At 38.8% G+C, this 18882-nt stretch overlaps 1 protein-coding gene across 1 annotated transcript in view; it reads left to right on the top strand.

The window, feature by feature from the left end:
- The window catches only part of SLMAP (sarcolemma associated protein), a 172316-nt gene that overhangs the window by 61905 nt on the left and 91529 nt on the right, over window positions 1-18882 (top strand). Inside the window, exon 3 of the mRNA XM_023510665.1 lies at window positions 16322-16475. Within this exon, the coding sequence (XP_023366433.1) occupies window positions 16322-16475 (154 nt within the window). The remainder of the gene's footprint in view (window positions 1-16321; window positions 16476-18882) is intronic.

Genomic DNA, 18882 nt, shown 5'->3' with positions numbered 1-18882 from the left:
CCTCCCAAGTAGCTGGGACTACAGGCGCCTGCCACAACGCCCGGCTGTTTTTTGTTGCAGTTTGGCCGGGGCTGCGTTTGAACCCACCACCCTCGATTTATGGGGCCGGTGCCCTACTCACTGAGCCACAGGTGCTACCCATATTAAAATACATGGCATTGGCATAATACATGATTATTTTTTAATATATAATTATCTTAAATATTAGAATTAAAATTTTTGATATCCTTTCTAGATCTTAGGATCAAAGATTGGGTTTGGAATCACTATTCTTTAGAATCAGTTATTTAAATAGGTATCTGAAAGACAAATTCCAGGGCTTCTTACTGTGATTAGCAGATCATAAAAGGAAAAACTAATAATTTGCTTGTCAACCTGTCAATTTTGGGGTTTGGGAAGTAGTTTAATGGCTGCCACATTAGAATTTGGTGTAGGCTTTAAACAGTCTCATCTCAGAAGTATAATTTTTTTTTGAGACAGAGTCTCACTAGGTTGCCCTTGGTAGAGTGCTTTGACATCATAGCTCACAGCAACCTCAAACTTTGGGCTTAAGCAATTCTCTTGCCTCAGCCTCCCAGTAGCTGGGACTATAGGTGACTGCCACAATGCCCGGCTATTTTTTGTTGCAGTTGTTCCTGGTCAGGTTCGAACCGGTCAGCCTCGGTGTATGTGGCTGGTGCCATAACTACTGTGCTACAAGCACTGAGCCAGAAGGGTAATGTACTAATGATCAGTTTATTTTGTATTTTGCTGAGATTCAGAAATATGATTTACTTTGTTCTAAGTTCTCAGTGAAGGATTGTTACAGTTTGGGAGCATATTAAAGAAAGTATAGGCTCAATGCCTATGGCTTAAGCTGCTAAGGCGCCAGCCACATACACCTGAGCTGGCGGGTTCAAATCCAGTCCGGGCCTGCCAAACAACAATGACGGCTGCAACCAAAAAATAGCTGGGTGTTGTGGCAGGCGCCTGTAGTCCCAGCTACTTGGGAGGCAGAGGCAGGAGACTCGCTCGAGCCCAGGAGTTGGAGGTTGCTGTGAACTGTGATGCCATGGCACTCTGCCCAGGGCGACAGCTTGCGGCTCTGTCTCAAAAAAAAAAAAAAAAAAAAAAAAGAAAGTATAATAATTCTAGCTGTGTTTTGTATATTTTGTAATGTTCTGAGTACATTTTCTCATTCCCACCTTCTTTAACTTCTGTCCTTCATGAACTTATCTCTGTTTCTGTGTAGAGAGATATACTTTCTTTCTCTCCTCTTTTCCTTGGGAGCTGACCTTAAAAAAATTGTACAGTAAATGTGTCTGGAATGTTATTTGGAAGATAGAAAAATCCTGGCAAATTTGCAACATTTGTGAGACCTCCAGGTAATATTTTGGAAAGTTTCATTCCAGTTTACATGTCAGATTTCTTTCTGGTAAAAACATTTACCACTTTGCTATGCATTTTCCTTTAGTGTATCAATAAAACTTTATATTTTCCCGATTCAATGGCACAACTTAAAAAATTCTAACAGCTGAAATATGTCATTCTTTACTTTAGGAAGCCAGAAAGTTTATATAAATAAATAAATTCGTATTGAATATGCATATAAAGACTAAGTTCACGTACTCTAAGAAACAACTAAATTGTCAGTGGCAAAAGTGAACAAGTCATGGATTTCCCTGTTTGTAGTGACTCCCACTGCAGTTCATCCTAAACACAGCTGCTGGATCATCAGAGCTGTAATAATAATGTCCCTAAACAATATTTTCATCAAGTCCTTTAATATTGCATTTTGCCTTTTTTTGAGACAGAGCCTCAAGCTATCCCCCTGGGTAGAGTGCCATAGCATCACAGTTCACAGCAACCTCCAGCTCCTGGGCTCAAGCGAGTCTCTTGCCTCTGCCTCCCAAGTAGCTGGGACCACAGGCGCCCGCCACAATGCCTGGCTATTTTTTGGTTGCAGCCGTCATTGTTGTTTGGTGGGCCCATGCTGCATTCGAACCTGCCACCTTAGGTGTATGTGGCTTAGCCACTTGAGCCTTAGCCACTTGAGCCACACGCACCGAGCCTGCATTTTGTCTTAAGAAATCTCGACTCCTTATTTCAGTGCTCAGGGCTCCTTCTTTATAGCTCACTTTATGTTGCATTTCTCCACATGTTCCTTTGTTTGCTTTTTGTTACCTTCGATGGGCCTGAACTATATATAAATTTGCTGCAATACCTGTTCCTCCTCCTCCTCCTCTTGTCTTTTCATTCTGATTACCACCCTCACTCATAAATGCCTCCTTAGCAACTAATTATGTCTAACTGTATTTCCCACAAGCCTCTCAGGATTTTGGTACTTAATTCATACCCTCTTAATATTCTCAGTTTAGGGTTGCTCTCCATATTATTTAATGGATGTGCAATCTTTCAAAGATGGGTGCCAAGTGAATCTTACAGAGTAAATGATTTGCTGACTGGGCACGGTAGCTCATGCCTATAATTCTAGCACTTTGGGAGCCCAAGATGGGAATATTGCTTGAGGCCATGAGTTTGAAACCAGCCTTAGCAAGAGGGAGACCCTGTCTCTACAAAAAAAAAAAAGAAAAATCAACCAGATGGGAGGGACCCATGCCTGTAGTCCCAGCTACTTGGGAGGCTGAGGCAGGAGCTTTGCTTGAGCCCAGGAGTTTGAGGACATAGTGAGTTAAGTTAATGCCAAGTGAGACTCTGTCAAATGAATGAATAAGTGAGTGAATGAATGAATAGTAAATAAGTAAATTGCCTTAATGGTGGAGTTAGAGTGGAAATTGGCTCTGTGTTTTCTAATTGCTTCAGTAAGTTAAAATAGAACTAATGGGAGTGATGTTATGGAAAATGATAGAGTAGGAAGCTCTAGGACGCTCTTCATCAAAACAACTACAAGGTGGTATGAACCGTCTGATACAACTATTTTGGAACTCTGGAATCAAGTAGAAGACTTGCTGCATTCAAGGGAATACTTGATGAAGAAAGAGGCTGGTAGGTTTTAAAGACTTACATTGTTTTGGTGTTCTTCATAGTGGGTACCATCTTCCTTTCTCCAATCCAGTAGCAGCCAAGGGGTGCTGCTACAGGTGTGACTTGCTGGTCCCAGGGAGGGCAGTAGGGACCTTTGAAAATTGGAGTTGGTGTGTTATGATTGCTGTGTTTGAATGCTGAGGGTTTGGCACAGAGGCTGGCATTGTTTTCAGTCCCCACTGGATAAGGTGGCAAGGGGATTTAAAGAGACAGAATACACCCCTCTCATCCCTATTGCCCCAACCCCCTTTCTTTCTTGCTTTATTTCTTTCTTGTTTTTTTCTTAGAGACAGAGTCTCACTTTGTCACCCTTGGTAGAGTGCCATGGTGTCACAGCTCACAGCAACCTCAAACTCTTGGGCTTAAGTGATTCTCTTGCCTCAGCCTCCCACGTAGCTGGGACTACAGGCACCTGCCACAATGCCAGGCCATTTTTTGGGTTGCATTTGTCATTGTTGTTTTAGCTGGCCCAGGCCGGATTCGAACCCACCAGCCTTGGTGTATGTGGCTGGCACCGTAACTGTGCTGTGGGCACTGAGCCTTTTAACTTCATTTTGAGTTAATTTTTGTATATGGTGTGAGGTAGGAATTCAACTTTATTGTTTTGTGTGTATCTCTCTAGTTGTCCCAGCACCAAGAGACTGTTCTTTGTGTATTGAATAGATTTGACACTTTTGTTGAAATTCACTAGGCTTTGGATGTACAGATTTCTGGACTCTTGATTCTATTTCATTGAGTAACCCTAACCCTAACTCATTCTTGTGCCAGTATCACGATCTTTTGATTACTGTAGCTTTATAGTAAGCTTTGAATTCAGGAAATAATGCATTCTCCAATTTTGTTCTTTTCCTTTTTCTTTCTGGTTTTTTTTTTGGGCATAGTCTCACTTTGTCGCCCTTGGTAGAGTGCCCTGTCGTCTTAGCTCAAGGAACGCCCTTGGTAGAGTGCCCTGTCGTCTTAGCTCAAGGAACTTGATGCTTGGGCTCAAGTCATCCTCTTGCCTCAGTTTTTCATTTTTAGTAGAGATGGTATCTCTTTGTTGCTCAGGCTGGTCTGGAACTGGTAAGCTCAAGTGACCTGCCCACCTCAGCCTCCCAGAGTGTTAGGAATACAGGCATGAGCTACCACACCCAGTCAATTCTGTTCTTTTTCTAGATTATTTTTCTTATTCAAGATCTCTTCTAATTCCATGTGACTTAGAGGATCAGCTTTTCAATGTCTGCACAAAAGATCATTGGAATTTTGATAGAGATTGTGTTAGATCTGTAGATTGTTTTGGGTAATATTGACATCTTAACAATATTAAGTCTTCCAGTTCATAGGGACATCTTTATGTTTACTGAGGTCATCTTTGGTTTCTTTCAGCAATATTTTACAGTTCATTAAACTGTACATCTGTATGTCACAAGTCTTTTACCTCCTTGGTTAAATTTATTCATAGATATTTTATTTTTATTTATTTTTGTTTTTTATTTTTTTGCAGTTTTTGGCTCAGGGTGGATTTGAACCCACCACCTCTGGCATATGGGGCCATCGCCCTACTCCTTTGAGCCACAGGCATCACCCGATTTTTATTTTTTATTTTTATTTATTTGCAGTTTTTGGCCAGGGCTGGGTTTGAACTCGCCACCTCCGGCATATGGGACCAGCACCCTACTCCTTTGAGCCACAGGCGCTGCCCATTTTTATTTTTTATTTTTTTTCAGACAGAATCTCACTCTGTCACCCTGGGTAGAGTGCTGTGGCATCATAATTCATAGTAACCTCAAACTCTTAGGCTCAAGAGTTCCTCTTGCCTCAGCCTCCTGAGTAGCTAGGACTACAGGCACTCACCACAATGCTTAATTTTTTTTTTCTTCTTCTTTTTTCTTTAAGTAGAGATGAGGTCTTGTTGTTGAGGCTGGTCTCAGACTCCTGAGCAAGCTACCCGCCTTGGCCTCTCAGATTGCTAGGATTACATGCGTGACCCACTGTACCTGGAGGTATTTTATTCTTATAGATGGAAATAGACTTGCCTTCTCAGTTTCTGTTTTGGATTCTTCATTGTTGGTGTAAGAAACACAATTGCTTTTTTTTGAGACAGAATCTCACTCTGATGCCCAGCCTATCTCAACAGCAACTTCAATCTCTTGGGCTAAAGTGATCCTCTTTCCTCAGCCTCCAGTGCTTAGCTGCGGGTACTAGCATATGTTAAAATGCCCTGCTAAATTTTTCTATTGTTAGTAGAGACAGGGGCTCTCTCTTGCTCAAATTGGTCTGGAACTCCTGAGCTCAAGCGATCCTCCCACCTTGGCATCTCAGAGGGCTAGGATTACCATGGCTGGCAGGATTGCTTTTTGTATATTAATCTTTTTTTTTTTTTTGAGACAGAGTCTCACTATGTTGCCCCCAGTAGAGCGCTGTGGTGTCACAGCGTCACAGCTCACAGCAACCTCAAACTCTTGGGCTTAAGGAATTCTCTTGCCTCCCAAGTAGCTGTGACTACAGGTGCCTGCCACAATGCCCAGCTATTTTTTTGTTGTAGTTGTTATTGTTGTTTGGCAGGCCCAGGCCAGGTTCAAAACCACCAGCCTTGGTGTATGTGGCTGGTGCCCTAACTGCTGAGCAAGAGGAGCCAAGTCTTGTTTTTTTTTTTTTTTTGACAGAGCCTCAAGCTATCCCCCGTGGATAGAGTGCTGTGACATCACAGCTCACAGCAACCTCCAACTCCTGGGCTCAAGCGAGTTTTCTGCCTCCTCCTCCCAAGTAGCTGAGACCACAGGCACCCGCCACAATGCCCAGCTATTTTTTGGTTGTAGCCATCATTGTTGTTTGGCGGGCCCTGGCTGGATTCAAACCCTCCACCTTAGGTATATGTGGCTGGCGCCTTAGCCACTTGAGCCACAGGCGCCAAGCCCAAGCCTTGTATATTAATCTTGTGAACTATAACTTTGCTGGATTTGTTTATTAGTACTAATACTTTTTTTTGTGTGTGCAGGTTCTATGGAATTTTCTGTATATATGGTCTTGTCATTTGTAAATAGACATAGTAGTTTACTTAGTTCTTTCCAATTTGGATGCTTTCTATTTCTTTTTCTTCTATTTAGATCTTCCAGTATAATGTTGAATAACAGTGGAGAAAGTAGACATTCTTGTCTTTTTCCTGACCTTAGGGGGAAAGCTTTTGGTTCAGTACTATTGAGTATTATGTTAGCTGTGGCTTTTTCAGAAATTCATTTATCATAAATGCTCTTTCTCTTTGAGGAAATTCCCTTCTAGTACTAGTTTTCTGGGCATTTTTATCATGAAAGGATGTTGTATTTCATCAAATGCTTCTTTTACATCAATTGACATGATTATGTGGGGGGTTTTTGTCTACAAATGTGGTGTATTCATACACTTTCATTTGCAATATAAAATGATTTTTAAAGTTGAACCAAGTGGTTCATTCTTTATATACCTGTATAATATAAAATACTTTTTAAAAGTTAAACCATGGCTTGGTGCCTGTGGCTCAATTGGCTAAGGCGCCAGCCACATACACCTAAGGTGGAGAGTTTGAATCTAGCCCAGGCCTGCCAAACAATAACAGCTGCAGCCAAAAGATAACTGAGTGTTGTGGTCCCAGCCACTTGGGAGGCTGAGGCAAGAGACTCGCTTGATCCTAGGAGTTGGAGGTTGCTGTGAGCTGTGATGCCACGGCACTCTACCCAGGGAGACAGCTTGAGGCTCTGTCTCCAAAAAAAAAAAAAAGTTAAACCATGTGGGGTGAAAATCTCATTTACTAAATAATGCTAGCCACTTTTCTGGCTTGAGAGAGTTCTGAGTTGGGCAAAACCAAGATGAAAATCTTCTATCAATCCTTCAGGTAACCCCCAGACAGGTGAAAAGAGACGATAATTTGTGATTAAAGTCTGCTCAGCTTCTCTAAAACTAGGCACTATGGTGTCTCTGTTTGTGCTACTATAGAGGAATACCTGAAGCTGGATAATAGATTTGTTTAGTTCACAGCTATGCAGGCTGTACAAGAAGCATGGTGCCAACATCTACTTTTTTTTGAGACAAAATCTCAGTCACTCTGGGTAGAGTGCTGTGGCATCGTAGCTCACAGCAACCTCAAACTCTTGGGCTCAAGTTAACCTCTTGCTTCAGCCTTCCAAGTAGTTGGGACTACAAGCACCTGCCACAACACCTGGCTACTTTTTCTATTTTTATTAGAGACAAGGTCTCACTCTTGCTTAGGTTGGTCTCTAACTTCCGAGCTCAAGCAATCCACCTACTTCAGTCTCTCAGAGTGTTAAGATTATAGGTGTGAGCCACCGTGCCTGACCAATATCTACTTCTGATGAGGACCTCAGGAAACTTTCATTCATGGAAAGGGAAAGGGAGCTGGTGTGTGCAGATCACGTGGCAAGAGATGAAGCAAGAGAGAAGGAGGCACCACACTCTTTTAAACAACCAGCTCTTATGGGAGCTAATAGAGTTAGGATAGCACCAAGCCAATCGTGAGGGATCCACTCCCATGACCCAAACACTTTTCAATTAAGGACCTCCAATGATGAGGATCACATTTCAACATGAGTTGTAGAGGAGTAAAACAAAACTGTAGCATAGGGGGTGACACTGGGAATGCAGGTTGATGCTTTCAAGACTTTGTGTATTAGAGGGATGCGACAAGGATAAATAATGCCACAAAGCTTACCTACCATATTTTAATTGCCTTTTTGATTATTTACTCGGTTCCTATAGACCTTTGACTGTTTTCAGGGTTCTAACAAAGTTGGTTCTGACAGTTTCTGCTTGTTTTTCAGTGATCTTGGGCATGGAGGGGATAGAGGTTCAGATTTTCCTACTCTACCATTTTGTAGATGTTACTTTCTTCATTCCTTTAATGAAGCCACATTGCTTCATTAAAATTTCATCTTTTTTCTTTTCTTTTCTTTCTTTCTTTCTTTTTTTTTTTTTTTTTTTTTGTAGTTTTTGGCCAGGCCGAGCTTCGAACCTGCCACCTCCAGTGCCCTACTCCCTTGAGCCACAGGCGCCACCCTCGTCCTTTTTCTTTTAAGGCAGCGATTCTCAACCTGTGGGTCGTTAAGAGTTCTCAGCCTGTGTGTATTAAGAGTTGCGGCATTAGAAGTGTTGAGAACCACTGTTTTAAGGCATTATTGTTACATTTAATTACTTTTGAGCTCCCTCTAGTTTGTATTCACTTTTGAAATGAATTTTTCCTTTTGTTTCTATTCCTTTCAGTTCTTTCACCTTTTCTAGAATTTTGTAATTGTGATTTATATTGCCCTCTAATCTCCTGAATTATTTTCCTAGTATCTTTTAGCTTGTTTTAAAATAGGTTTTGATGTATTCCCAAGGTATGTCTTTCATTTAGCTCCTTACTATCTCTCCGCAAAAAAATAACTGTATGGGATGTGACCTTGATACTTTTCTGTTGCTCATTTTTATATGAAATTAGTTTTGTTGAACTTCAGAAAGGCATAATGGTTCAGGATAAATTTTCTAATTCACAGAGCTCCCTCTTCTGTTGTTTTTGTAAAATGTTCAAATATATGGTTTCCTTTGCCCTTTTCCACTTTCATCTGGATCTTTTCTTTCCTTATCTCTATGGTTCCTGTCCAATTCAATTTTGTTTCCATTCCCAGGAGCTTTCCCTGGGTATGGAGCCCTATTCTGGAGGGTAGCTTTGGTTGGTAGATTGGTTTTAAGAATTTATATGGCTCAAACTGTTAACAGCCTTGTTAGGAACTTACCCCCACACTCAGTTGTTACTGGATTGGGCTAACCTTTCCTACTCCCTTCTTAAACTAGTCTTTATACTGTCTAGTGAATATCTAGTGGCTATTTTGGTATTATCCTCACGTTCCTTACTTGCCCCTTGTGCTTCCCTCTGTATCCTACATAGATTCTATGAAGGTCTTGTGACTGTTGGTGGTTTTTTCCACTCCAATTTTGAGGTTTATGTGGATATTGTGTCACATACTTTTGTTGCCAGTGTTGTGCGTGGGAATTTGGTTTTGCTATCTTGGTTACTCTGATTTTAGGTGGTAATTTAGGCAGATAAAAATCTATATTATACTACCTACCATTCACCCCAAATCCATTCTGTATTCATGTTTTAAAAACTTCCCTGTATTGGTCAGGTATAGTGGTTCACTCCTATAATCCCAGCTATATGGAAGTATGACATAGGAGGATCACTTGAGCCTGAGAGTTCGAGGCTACAGTGAGTTATGATTGCACCACTGCACTCCAGCCTGAGCAAGTCTCTGTCTCTACCAAAAATAAAAGTAACACCCCCCCACCTGTAAACTTAGAATTTGTGGTCTCTGATCTTTGTTATTTTTTTTTGAGACAGAGTCTCACTATGTTACCCTCGGTAGAGAGCTATGGTGTCACAGCTCACAGCAACCTCCAACTCTTGGGCTTAAGCGATTCTCTTGCCTCAGCCTCCCAAGTAGCTGGGACTACAGGTGCCCGCCACAACGCCCGGCTATTTTTTTGTTGATGCAAAATGCATGTGTTTATGGAATGAATTAATATATAGCAGGGACTTTTTGAAGGCTAAAGAGCAAATTATGCAACCTGTGAAGTGCTGTGCCTGTGTCATTAATCAGCAGGAGACAGGAGAAGGGACTTTTGGGACAGGGGTAAATCTTTCAGTTCAGGGATCTCCATTAGTACCTGATTTGGGTAGACTTAAGATTTATATAGGGGAAAGCAACTAAAGCAAACTAAACTTTGGCCACAAGCCACTGAACTAGTTTTTCTTTTTTTAAAGTTTGGTCCAAACTGATTTTCTTTACAGAAGAGAGGGGGGGAAAGCCTAATACAAGAAGGTTTGTAAGCATAGAGGAAAAGGATATTTCTCTTTTGAAAGTGACAAAGGGGCCAATGTGGTTGCTCATGCCTGTAATCCTAGCACTCTGGGAGGCTGAGGTGGATAGATTCTTTGAGCTCAGGAGTTCTAAACCAACCTGAGCAAGAGCAAGACCCTGTGTCTAAAAATAGCCAGGTGTTGTGGTGGGTCTCTATTGCCCCAGCTTCTCGGGAGGCTGAGGCAAGAGGATTGCTTGAGCCTAAGAGTAGAAGGTTGCTTTGAGCTATGACTGCAAGGCACTCAACTTCAGGGTGACTGAGTGAGTCTCTGTCTCTGGAAAAAAGAATAGAAAGGTGACAAAGGATCAGTTAATTTTTTTTTTTTTGAAGTGGTTCCACAAACATTTTATTGCAGTTTTCTAAAGCAGATTTCATATAGATTTGTATCAGGCTCCACCTTTAAGTACCTCTTGATTCCTCTTTCTTGACATTTTTGAATTCATTTGTGAAAATTATTTAAAATGTCCATTAATAGGATATCAGTTAAGTTTTAAAATTTCTTTTTTTTTTAAATTTTTTCTATACATATACATGTGTTTATTTGGTTTCCACTTTTTGCCTTCACGAATTTAGAAAGGCTTAAAATTGAATAACAACGATGTTTAAGATAAGGACTAGAAGCAAAAACCTCATAAAGAACAAACGAAGATAAATACATTCAGAAAAGAAATCAGATGATTGCTGCAACAAAATATTGAGCAATAATAATAATAATACAGAAAAAGTAATGTTCACATTGTCAGATAAGAGTATGTCGATCATAGAATGCTTTGACTCTGAGATTCAGTATGGAGTCATCAGTTAACTTCCTCTTCTTATTTTTTTCCAAAGTCTCAAAAAATAGACAACTATTATTTATAAATAAAAATAAATAAATAATAATAATAATTTTTTTTTTTTTTTTTGCAGTTTTTGGCTGGGGCTGAGTTTAAACCCACTACCTCCAGCATATGGGGCCGGCACCCTACTCCTTTGAGCCACAGGTGCCGCCCAAATGAATTAATTTTTAATTCAACTTGTTAATATGTTGTTTAGGATATCGCATCCTCATTATAAGTGAAATATGTTTGTAATTTCCCTTATAATACATTTTTTTCCCAATTTTAATATCAGGTATATCCAGATGAAGTAGAATGATTTTGAAGTATTTCTTCTTTTTCTATTGTATATAAGATTTGGCATGATCCCTTTTTTTAAATTATCTTTTATTTTTATTTATAAAGGATGAGTTAATTACCTATGTAGCAGAAAAGTACCCAGAGACTATAAATGCAATTCTTTTCCAGGCCCTTAAAAACAAGTTGACATCTTTATATCCTTAGGAACCTAACCTAATAGTAAATAGAATAACTTCTATACCATGTAGACTGAATAATGGCAGATTGTTTTATAGAAGATGCAAACACACCCCCCGCCCCCACTTTTTGAGACAGAATCTTATTTTCTTTTCCTGGGTAGAGTTCAGTGGTAACATTGCAGCTCACTGCAACCTCCAAATCCTGGGCTCAAGTGATCCTCCTGCCTCAGCCTCTCATGTGGCTGGGACTACAGGCATGTACCACCATGCCCAGCTAATTTTTTCTGTTTTTGGTAGAGATGGAGACTCACTCTTGCTCAGGCTGGTCTTGAACTCCTGAACTCAAGCTATCCTCCTGCCTTGGCCTCTCAGAATCCTAGGATTATAGGCTTGAGCTACTGCACCTGGTCAAAACCATTATTTATAATATCAGTCTTTCAAAATAGTGAAGGGCAGAAAGTTAAATGATATCAATGAAAATATTTCTGCAGAAAACTAAACTAACATGGTTTGGCATTGTAGCTATACACAAGTGTAGGGATCAGGGGCAGGAGTGGAGATTAGCATAATTGAAAGGGATGAGGAAAGAAAAGAGTGAGAGTGATTAAGTTCAGAAAGAAAACTGGGACCAAATCGTGCAGGGTTTGATAGACTGTAATGGTAGAGAATTTGGATTTTATTCTAAGATATATGGAAGCTATTCGGTTGAGAGTAGAGGAAACATGAGCAACTAATGTCAATTATATGTTCAAGCTTAAATGGAGGCCAAAGGTAGCATGATGTGCTTTGGTTGGCAATATAGAAATGTCAGAACAAAAGAACCTGGGTTATAATATTGATTTAAAATTATTTTAACTTGAGGTGGTTCTGTTGCACAATAGATAGTGCGTTGGACTCCTAAAATTTTTTAAATTTGAAAATGTGTTGTGGTTTTAGATTTATATAGGAGTTATCAATATGAGGTGTTGCTATTGATACATACATATATCTATATATACATTTCTTTGTATTTGTATTTTCTGTAATTTTAGTAAACAGTACTGAACCATATTTCGTGTACTCTTTATTTCTATGCTGTTCTCTTTTATGTTTAAAACATGTCAGATGCAACCCACTGAATTAACCTAATAACCCAGTGATGGATCAGAACTTGAAATTTGAAAACTACTATAAACCTATTACAATCTTCTTATTTGTCTTGCTCAGGCACACATTACTGAAAACAACCAAACCTAAATCCAGACATTGGACATTTCCCGATAATATGTTTATTAAAAAACAAAACAAAAGACAATTGTCTTATATAACAGCAAATTTCAGTGTAGAAAAAATTTTGAGGATAAATGTTTGTTCTTGAAAGTATTGCCTGTCCTTATCTCTCTGATGTGAAATGTTAAGGCCTGTAAATTACAAACAGACTATAAAATATTCACACAATTTTCTTTATTAATAGTCTGTAATTAAATATGCAAATTGCTAGCCAAATTAACCGTTAGTCTGCTTTGAATTATACACAGAGAATAAATCACTTATAAACAGCATGGTGGCCTTTAAATTGTCACCTAGGAATTAATGAAATGAAATATTATTTTCCCATTTTCTTCAAAGTGTTTTTTGAGACAGAGTTTCACTATGTCATCCTCGGTAGAGTGCCGTAGAGTCACAGCTTGCAGCAACTTCAAACTCTTGGGTTTAAGCCAGTAGTTCTCAACCTGTGGGTCGCCCAGCTATTTTTTGTTGTTGTTGTTGTAGTTGTCATTATTATTTAGCAGGCACAGGCCTCATTCGAACCCACCAGCCCTGGTGTATGTGGCTGGCACCCTAACCACTAAGCATGGGCACAGAGCCCAAAGTGCTTATTTTATTTATTGTTTTTATTGTGTTTCATGTGGAGGACAGCTGTGGGGGAATGAGTAAAGGATAAATGAAACATAAAGGTTGGTATGAAATAATGAGGGAAAAATGGCCCTTTTAATTCTCTTATTTGAATTATTGCCCTCTAGCTATGTGACCTTTGGAAAGATGCTTGACATGCCTGCGTCTCACTTTTCTCATTTATAAATGGAAATAATATATTCTTTATCATAGCTTTAATGTTAAGGTTAAATGAAAGCCTGCTGGCATAAAGTATAATATATTTTAATATGTACTATATTTGGTGTCTTCTTTCCTTTCTTCTTACAAAGGAGTTTCAGTGAAAATCTGAGTGCACACAAATGAAAAAAGAAAGCTATGTCTTTTTTATTGGTTATTCTCTTCCTAATAAGTTTATTGTGTCTAATCCCAGTTGTTTTGAATTTCTTTCAGTATTAGTAAGTGACAAATAGGTAAGCTTCCTGTGCCTCCTGTTTATACTCCTTCTCTTCTTAAAGAAGAAAGATTACATGATGCACAGCAAGTCCGGAAAGCCAGAAAGTAGTACCTTTACAGTTGATTCCAGTATGTTTGTCTCTTGTGGCTCAAATATACAGAGAATTTACTGCAGATATGTTGGTCCTGATAATTAAGTTATATTATCTAATTGATAGGTATTAATTATAGATGTTACCTAAAACCAATTGCCCTTGCCTGTGCAAGAAAGAACATTTCCTTTAATTTAACCCAGACATTCTAGGAACAAAGTTACAAAGTCGGGGTGAGATGGAAAAGTAGAATTTTCTTCTACTGGCCTTTTCTTTATAATAGCTTTCTTGATATATGTGTGATATATGTGTGTGTGTGTAAAATTAATATACTATAAAATTTACCTTTTAAAGTGCACATTCAGTGGTTTTCAGTATAGTTTATTCACAGAGTTGTGCAACCATGACCACTATCTAATTTTATGACATTTTTATCACCCCAAAAAGAAATCTTTTATACATTCCCCATTCTGCTGCTGCCCCCTCCGTCCTTTTTGTACTTTTTTTGTCCCTGTGTATTTGCTTATTTTGGCTGTTTCATATAAATGAAATCATATGTGTATAATATATGGTCTTTTTTGAGTGACTTCTTTTACTTAGCCTAATGTTTTAAAGGTTCATCCATGTTGTAGCACGTATCAGTACTTTATTCTTTTCTATTGCCAAATAATATTATATTACATTATATACATTATATATACCACTTTTTTTATCCTATCAATTGATGGACATTTGGGTTATTTGTACTATTTGGCTATTATGAATAAAGCTGCTATGAATATTCGTGTACAAGTTTTTGTGAGGATGTATGTTTTTGGTTCTCTGGAATATGTATGTGGCATTGAATTGCTGGGTCATATACCAACTTTATGTTTAACATTTTGAGGACCTAACAAACTGTTTTCTAAAGTGACTGCACCATTTAGTCCAGCTGGATTTCAAATTACTCATTTTTAATAGGGGAAAATTCCATCTGCAGTAGTTCGCAAAGCTAGAAGTTACTTTTTTTAGAAGTAGGTTTTTTTGGTAGAGAGAGAGTCTCAAGCTGTCACCCTGGGTGGAGAGCTGTGGCATCATAGCTCATAGCAACCTCAAACTCTTGGGCTCCAGCGATCCTCTAGCCCAGGGGTCCTCAGACTTTTTAAACAGGGGGCCAGTTCACTGTCCCTCAGATTGTTGGAGGGCCGGACTACAGGCCCCAGGACGAGTCAGCTGCTAAGCAGGACAGGCAGTAGTGGCAAAAACACCCAGCAGGCCGGATAAATGTCCTTAGCGGGTCACATGTGGCCCACGGGCCATAGTTTGCCCCATATTTTCTATTTTTGGTAGAGATGGGGTCTTGCTTTTGCTCAGGCTGGTCTTGAACTCATGAGCTCAAGCTGTCCACCCACCTTGGCCTCCCAGAGTGCTAGGATTACAGGCATGAGCCACTGTGCCTGGCCTTGAAAGTAGGTTTTTATTGTTGTTGTTTTGAGACAGAGTTTCAAGTTGTTACCCTCAGTAGAGTGCTGTGGTGTCACAGCTCACAGTAACCTCAGATTCTTGGGCTTAAGCCATTCTCTTGCCTCAGCCTCTCAAGTAGCTGGGACTACAGGCATCCGCCACAACACCTGGCTATATTTTGGTTGTAGTTGTCATTATCGTTTGGAAGGCCCAGGCTGAATTTGAACCTGCTAGCTTTGTGGCTGGTGCCCTAGCTGCTTGAGCTACAGGTGCTGAGCCATTAAAAGTAGGTTTGATGGGCTTGGCTCCTGTGGCTCAAGCGGCTAAGGCACCAGCCACATACACCTGAGCTGGCGGGTTGGAATCCCGCCCGGGCCACCAAACAACAATCACAGCTGCAACCAAAACGGATGTTGTGGCAGGCACCTGTAGTTCCAGCTACTTGAGAGGCAGCAGAATCACTTGAGCCCAGGAGTTGGAGGTTGCTGTGAGCTGTGATACTACAGCACTCTACCCAGGGCGACAGTGAACACCTTGTGAATCTTACAAGGGTACATGTGAAACTTACTAAATGTAGAATATAAATGTCTTAACACAATAACTGGCTTGGTGCCTGTGGCTCAAGCAGCTAAGGTGCCAGCCACGTACACCTGAGCTGGCAGGTTCAAATCCAGCTGCAACCAAAAAATAGCTGGGTGTTGTGGTGGGCACCTGTAATCCCAGCGACTTGGGAGGTGGAGGCAGGAGACTCACTTGAGCCCAGGAGTTGGAGGTTGCTGTGAGCTGTGATGCCAGAGCACTCTACCCAGGGCGACAGCTTGAGGCTCTGTCTCAAAAAAAAAACAAAAACACCACAATAACTAAGAAAATACCATAAAGGCTATGTTAACCAGTTTGATGAAAAGATTTCAAATTGTATATAAAACCAGCACATTGTACCCCATGACTGCATTAATATACACAGTTATGATTTAATAAAAAAAAATTAAAAAAATTTAAAAAGTAGGTTTTTGTGGAGATAGGGTATTACGATGTTGCCCATATCTCCACAAAAAATTTAAAATATTAGCAATTAACTGTTTGTGGTGGCATGTGGCTCACTGTTTGAGAGGCTGAGGCAAGAAGATTATTTAAGCCTGGAAGTTGGAGGTTACAGTGAGCTGTGATTGTATCACTGCATTCCAGCCTAGGTGATAGAGTAAGACTTTGTCTCATATACAATTAAAACAAACAAACTATGTTTGAAATCATTATTATTAATATTTGGCTTTTTTTTTTTTTTTTGCAGTTTTATCTTCAAGACACTAAAAGTAGTAATGGTACCTTTATAAATAGCCAGAGATTGAGTCGAGGCTCTGAAGAAAGTCCACCATGTGAAATTCTTTCTGGTGACATTATCCAGTTTGGTGTAGATGTGACAGAGAATACACGGAAAGGTACGGGTATGGATCAATTTTTTTTCTCTATTATTTGTATACTTAAGATTATTTAATTTTTTATTCTGTTACAAAACATTACATACTTTCACATGCTTATTAAAGTAATTTAAATGTAGCATTATATGCAGTGATAAATTAGAAGTCTCCTACTTGTATTCGTCTTCTAGAATTTTAAGTTCTGAAATATTAATTTATATCATTTATTATATTGTGAAAACATAGGGCACTGTGGTGTCAGGAAGCAGTTGGCTGCAATAACATACTCAACCAAGATAAGCTTAAACCATAGGATATTTATTATTAATAATGAGACTTAAAGAGAAGTCTGGAGTCAGATAGATTAATTTTATTCGTTTGACTTGATATCTTCAGGGATCCAGGGTCTTCCTAGCTTCCTGTTTCACCATCCTTACCACCTTCTTATGTGCTTTTGCTTGTTACCTCAGTGTTAAAAGATGGTAGTTCTAAGTACCAGGCATCATTTTCTTCACATTAGTGTCCTAGGCAAAAAAAGATGAAGTAGACAAAATACTTTCTTTTGTAGCTTTTTTTTTTATTTTGAAAGAACAATCTTTTGCAGAATCCTCCCAGCCGATTTCTCCTTAGGTCTCACTGGCCACCTGGGTAGGTAACATGAATAGTTACCTACAACTTCAAAGAAGCCTGGGAATTTACTTACCTGGCAAAGCAGGGAACAAAGAAATTCATGATTGTCATAGTTCAATTTTCATTTCTCCTTCCAGGTTGTGTGTATATTGTTATCCCAAACAAAATCAGAGTTTTATTAGCAAAAGAGGGAAAGACCATGGAGGTAGGCAGCTAATATTATTTATTACAAGTATAAAAGAAAATTTCATGTCTCACAGTTTTTGAAACTAAAAGTACAAAATAAGTAAATATAGATTGATATTTTTATATTTACAGTTTTAAAGCTTCCTGAATCTACCTAGTTCATTGTCTACTTTATGACCATGAAATTGTGTAGATAAATTATAAAAGTAAATAGATAGAAACCAACATTGTGCAGTTCCACTGATTTAATTTAATATGGACAGTGCAACCATTTGGCAAGTTTTCCCTTTTCATCTCTCTGAACATACTTTGATCTAATATTTCAGCAATATTAGATTCTTGTAGTCTTCTTTGAAACTTTACCTATCTTTCATGCCAACATTAAGGAAATAAAAATTTCATCATTTAATGAACTTACTGGCTTAAAAAAGTCGACTTATGTATGGGCTCCTGGGATATAGCTGTATCACCAGTTGAGTGCTACCTGTTTTGGCACATATGAGAAAAAAAGTATAGATTCTTATCCTGTGGTAAATAACACTGTAAACAGCTTTATACCACTTGGAGATCTCTCCTAAAATTATACAACACCATTGGATAATCAATCTCTGGATCAAATTTAAAGGGGAATTTCAAACTATGTAGACATTTAAGAAAGAAAAAAACTATATTAAAATAGTAATACTCAATATATACCAATAACATTTGTTACCTTGTATATTCTATCTTGTATCTCTTGTAATTGCAGAAGTCAAACATGTCTTGAGTATTACAATTGTAATAGTTTTTCCTTTCTTAAAATGTATATACTTTTTTGGCACCTTCTGTTCATATATGTACACATACACAGAGGATGCCAAAAAATGTATGTACATTTTAAGAGATGTTATTTATGTATTACTTTTTGAAGTTGAATTAAAGTAATGTTACTGGTCTAGTGTACCTAGACATGCCACACACATCCATTTTACCTGTAGTTTGTGCACTTTTGGGGAATGATTGATTTTACTTCCAACAAGATCTCTTAAAATGTGTATAACTTTTTGGCATCCCTGGTATAGAAAGGAAAGGAGACTTTTGTACCAAAATATAGTAAGTCCATTAGTCAGATGAAATTTATAATCTTAAATTCCCTCTGTTTTAAAGAAGAAAGACAAACAGTGAAGGAACTTGCACTTATCAGAAGAAATTAGTGAAAGAACAAGTAAAAGAAAGGAAGAAGAAATACAAAGCAGAAATTAACAAAACTGACAAAAACTCTAAAAGGGGTAAACAACTCAACCCTGGTTCTTTTAAAAAGAAAATAATAAAGTAGGTAATTCATAAATTTTGATGTGTTAAAAACACTAGCAGAAATATGCAAGAAGAGGAGTGGGAAAAGAGAAATACAGTTATACTAAAAGATTTCTAAGAGAATATTATTATGCCTACCTATGGCAAAGAAAACAAAGCTATAGAGTAAATTGATATTGTCTTAGCAAAATTATCCCAAGAAGTGTAATGCCTGAGTAAATTAATTTTTTAAAAAGAGACTAGAGGCTCGGCGCCTGTAGCTCAACTGGCTAAGGCGCCAGCCACATACACCTGAGATGGTGGGTTCGAATCCTGAGCCCGGACC

Source organism: Otolemur garnettii, unplaced genomic scaffold, assembly GCF_000181295.1.
Source record: "Otolemur garnettii isolate 467f Iridium unplaced genomic scaffold, OtoGar3 scaffold00015, whole genome shotgun sequence".
Lineage (NCBI taxonomy): Eukaryota > Metazoa > Chordata > Mammalia > Primates > Galagidae > Otolemur > Otolemur garnettii.
Note: the sequence above shows the minus strand (reverse complement) of the source record. Positions and strands in the feature narration are given on the sequence as shown.